At 42.1% G+C, this 4,984-nt stretch overlaps 1 protein-coding gene across 1 annotated transcript; it reads left to right on the forward strand.

Moving 5' to 3' along the window:
• The first annotated feature begins 489 nt into the window (after positions 1–489).
• Positions 490–2,319, forward strand: LOC102776630 (2-oxoglutarate receptor 1). The gene has a single exon (XM_006804117.3). The coding sequence runs from the start codon at positions 538–540 to the stop codon at positions 1,525–1,527; it is 990 nt and encodes a 329-aa protein (XP_006804180.2). The 5' UTR covers positions 490–537; the 3' UTR covers positions 1,528–2,319.
• Positions 2,320–4,984: the final 2,665 nt, after the last annotated feature.

Genomic DNA, 4,984 nt, shown 5'->3' on the forward strand with positions numbered 1-4,984 from the left:
TGCTGTGATCTGACAGCTGGGGGAAAATGAAATGATTTGCGTATTGCCTATTGTATTGCTCAGAAAACATATATGTCATGAATAGAATACACAAGAATAGAGGTGTTGTTAAAGAAAAGGCATTTGTTCAGCACATCTGTGCCAATTATATTTAATATATTAATATTTCTGTTTGTTTTTGTGTTAAGGCCTGCACTACTCATGTTGTGTTCATTCCCATGTTTCTCACGGTGTGATTTCCAAATTTTAGTGATCAGAAATAGCAGCTATACCAAAAACATCACTAACATTAAATGTGAATATTTGAAGTCTGTTTGAAAACTCTAACCAGCCCTTCTTGTAATATTAATAATTTTGAATAATTAAAAATTAATTAATTTATAGGACTGCTAATTTTGCTACATTGTGTCTCCCCAATTCCTTTTAAATCACTTCAGTTACATTTTCATAAATGCAGGGACACTCTATTTTGGGGGGATTTTTTTATTTTTCAGTGTGGTTATTAAAATCATTTCTCATTCTCAATAGGACTGAACTATGGCCGTCAACCATTCCAACAATTCCAACTGTACTGATTTGGATGAAGTGATGAAACGCTACTACCTGCCTGTGGCTTATAGTCTCATCTTCATTGTGGGCTTGGTTGGAAATGTAACATCGATCAGCATTTACTTGGCAAAGCTGCGTCCCTGGAAGAGCAGCAGCATCATCTTGGTCAACCTGGCGGTGACCGATCTCCTCTACGTCCTCAGCCTGCCGTTCCTGGTCTACTACTACAGCAGATGGGATAAGTGGCCTCTCTGCGAATTCATGTGCCGTGTCGTGCGCGTTGGGTTTCATTTGAACCTTTATGGGAGCATCCTCTTTCTAACATGTCTGGCAGTTTTTCGTTATGTAGTGGTGATTAAACCACTGAGTGCAGCACAGGTACAGCAGAAGCGCTGGGGTATAATTGCCTGCTCAGCTGTTTGGATCATCTCTGCCGCTGAAATAACACCCATGTTGACCATGATATCAGTGAATGATAACAAGAAGTGCATAGACTTTGCAAGTACCGAACCCGTCACTACTGTGCGGTTGTACGGCTGGCTACTTACTGCGTTTGGATTTCTACTTCCCCTTGTGGTGGTGTTTATGTGTTACACTGGGATAGCAAAACAGCTGGCAAACGGACCACACACAACAAGTCTCTGTCGGATGCGAGCACGGCGTGTGACTGTACTGATCCTGGTGGTGTTTGTTGTATGTTTTATGCCATATCACGTCCTGCGTGTGTTGCGGATAGAATCAAGATATCATAACACGACTTGTCCGGCAGAGAACATCGTGCATGCAGCGTATATCATCTCCAGGCCTCTGGCTGGATTCAACACTTTTTTCAACCTGGTGCTCTACACTCTTTCAGGTGATACATTTAGGAGGGCCTTTCTCAACGCTTTCCACTGGGAACGCTGCCTGACCAAAACAAGGTCACTGGTCCACCTGGCCGTCATTAGCAAGACAAGCAGGGACAAGTCTGCTACATGACTGACAACACCTAACTTTCTTTCTTCAGTAGCTCTGTGACTCGTACTGTAGGCATGCTGTAACAATATGCACTCATTGTGTCGTCTTTACCGTAGGTTCGTCTTGGGAAAGTGTGCAGCAACCCAGAAGTGAAAATAATAAGGGCTCAATGTATTAATGACTCAGTAGTTAAAACCTTTGTCTACAGTTTTTCTTTCTCTGACTGGAAGTCCCCTGAGCATATTTACCGGACTTACAATGGATTCCTTTGTTTGAAGCCCCAAAAATATTTACTGTGTAGCTATGGACCTTGGAAGAGAGTTTGTATTTCTAAACTCTTTTGTTTGTGATTCAGATTTCCTAACAGAATGCCTGAGCCTCTGACATGCTAATTTTATTCAGATTCTTTCAGCTAGTAAGACAACCCCCTATGAGCAATCAGGTTGAAAAATAAAGCCACAAGATACAATGAGGGCAGCTTCTAGGACAGAACATTGAGATACTAGGAGACTTGCTCACATTGTTTTCCATTAGTGTCTATTTTTAGATTTCATAAGGCAAGCACTGCCTGCCTTGCTCTCCCCAACGAGATGCCACAATGGTGCCTGAATATAGAGAACTGCTAGATCTCACCTTAAAGTTTCAGAGTATATCAAAAATTCATGGGCAACATAATAGATAGATATGTGCAACTTTTACAGGCATTATTGCTGTTACAGCTATTTTATACATTTTAAAACATCTACTATAACAACACGCTAAAATTCAAAAAGGAGTTGTAGCTAGCTGAGTCATTTTAGCCTGGCATTGTCTGGTTAAATAATCGTAAAATATTATGCTGTCAAACGTATCATATTGCATTAAGCATATTTTATTTTATTGAGTTACACTTATACTGGAATGCTGAATCAGATTTTTCTCCATAAGCACCAAAGGCTTTGGCTCATTTGACAAACTTTGATAAAGGAACGAACCTATTTAAAGTTGGATGGATTACCATTTTGTTAAACCTGTGATTAACAACATGCTACTTTGTTATTTAAAGCACATTAAAAGACAGCAATCTTTATATCCAAATCTGGTGAAAGTAACAGGAAATATAAATTTCATGTACAGTGCTTGATGTGGCTGTTGAAGGTCTCAGTATGAATAGTGTGAGCAATAATGCTTTTTGACAAGATAAGCAACATTTAAATAAAAACAATAACCAAAATAAATAAATGTATTCAGTGTGTGAACTTTTTCTAACAGGAGTCATCAAATATAATTGAGTCTTATTTTAATTCACCTCCACCATCTACCTCTAGCACTTTTTTCTTTGAGGTTTCTCTTCGCGTCACATTGGAAATGGTCAGAAATGTTTTAATTGCTGGCCCTAAAAACACTGCATTAGTAATCCTGCTTTGTTGCATTTCCCCAACAGTGCTATAAAACGATTACATAGCCTGACAACACCTCCTCCAGTCATGATCTGTGAAAGACTCTGGGAAATGTGAGCACTTAGCAGAGTTCTCCGTGCAGATGCGTTCACCTTTCCCATGTGCTAGCAAGACAGGCTGCGCAATTTTCTCATTTCTCAAGCCTAGATGCTCTAAGAGCAAGAGCCAAGGACTTGGGACCTTCAAAGAGTAATACTAAGTCAAACCAAAGCACAAAATTTGTGAGAACACACAAACAATCACCCAGAAGTCCTGGAACAAAGTCATACTGTCAACCCAAAGACATCCTCAACAGAAGCTTTTACATCATTTGTCTATTGCTGCTTCTCCCTGGATACAGCGTGTTGTTCTGCTGTTGTTCCCTTTCCTGATTTATATCTGAGATTACATTTACAAAGAAAGCCTAAAATTCGTGATATTATTTGTTGTAAATGTTAAGGAAGCCATCAGTCCTCTGGTTTTGTACGGGGGGGGAAAATCCAGCATCACTAACATGCTTTTTGTTTTCTTTTGCTCTCATACAAGCTGTGCAAGTAGAATTGAGGCTACAGCTGGGAATAAAGAGGCTATTTTTGTCTATGGCATTTCATTTTCTGCCTCCTGACTGATCTTCTCCTCATCCTCATTTGCCTTCTCATAGACAAAACACCTGCATGGAGCGGTTTCCCACATAGCAGACAGGTCTTGCCCGGATCTAGGATCAAGCCGGCACTGCTGGCTGACTTCTGGCACGATAAGGCGTATGTCATCCAGATATGGACCAGGCCTGGCATAGATGGCACTGTCTATGTCATGGCATGCCATATCTGTCTTGATTTTGGTTTGGGTTATGTGGCCCAGGCTCATAGAAAACAGGTCTTCCCTGGAACCGGCATCAAGCTGGCACCTCTGAGTGACTGATGTCATGGCGGGGTGTAAGTCAACCAGATGGGGCCAGGTCTGGCAATGATGGCACTATTTATGTTCCTATTTTAGTTAGAAAACCCAAATGCCATGTTGCAATATTATACTGCTATGGTAGCCAACGTTTCAAATGCAGGTTTGACAGGTTTGTGAGTGTACACTTTATCCAAAACCTAGTGAGGGTTTACTCATCTTTGCCAGTGGGTGGCTGTAGCTCAGGTCCCCTACTGATTGGAGGGTTAGTGGTTAGGCCCCTGGCTCCTCTAATCTGCATGTCAAGAGTGTGAATGTGTATGAATGTAGTTAGGAAGCACCCAGTTTAGAGAGAGTGTGTGATTGGGTGAATGTGGCGCACTTTGAGTAATATGGGAGAGTAGTAAAGCATTATCTAAGAATCAGTCCATTCACTGTCTGAACAGAGTTTCGTCATGTTACTTTTGCACTATTATGTTCTGGCACATGTTGTTATTACATGGCTTGATTAAGGTACACATTAGGCTGACATCTGGGGCCAGAGCTGAAACTGTTCTGGGCCAGCACAGGGCCAGCAGTGTGTCTACAACTGACCCATGGCTGCACACAACTTACATATTGCCCACATACCGCAAAGAATGATGGCCCTTTGGTGGCTGGCTTTGCCAGAGGTAATCCACACATGGGCCAGCACAGGACCACCAGTGTGTCTGCAAATGGCCTTGTGCTGGCCCATGTGTGGGCCACCTCTGGCAAAGCCAGATCTGGGCCACCAAAGGGCCGTCATTCTTTGCGGTATGTGGGCCATGTGTAAGCAAATTGTGTGGGCCAGATCCGGGCCATACCAATTTTGCTATGTGGGCTACTGCAGTGTAAATGTTACTTGTTGTTTTTGTTACTTTGTGCTAAGCCGGAGTCATGGTCAATTGAACTTTAAATGATCAATCTGGAAGCAAAGAGCCCCATAATCAATGGCCTAATGGTGGAAATACCAATGTTCTGTCTCTGTGATGTAAGAGTTCTGAAATTGGCTCTGACAGCCTGTCTGTCAGGCCAACAGCTCTCCTCCTCTCCTTGAGAAAAAGCTTCATCAGCGTGCGTCACTGTATCTGTGCGTGCATGGTGGTGGAAGAAGTCGGCACACCGAGGGAAGATTTCAGATT

This window comes from Neolamprologus brichardi, chromosome 23, assembly GCF_056152115.1.
Source record: "Neolamprologus brichardi isolate AB-2024 chromosome 23, ASM5615211v1, whole genome shotgun sequence".
Classification (NCBI taxonomy): domain Eukaryota; kingdom Metazoa; phylum Chordata; class Actinopteri; order Cichliformes; family Cichlidae; genus Neolamprologus; species Neolamprologus brichardi.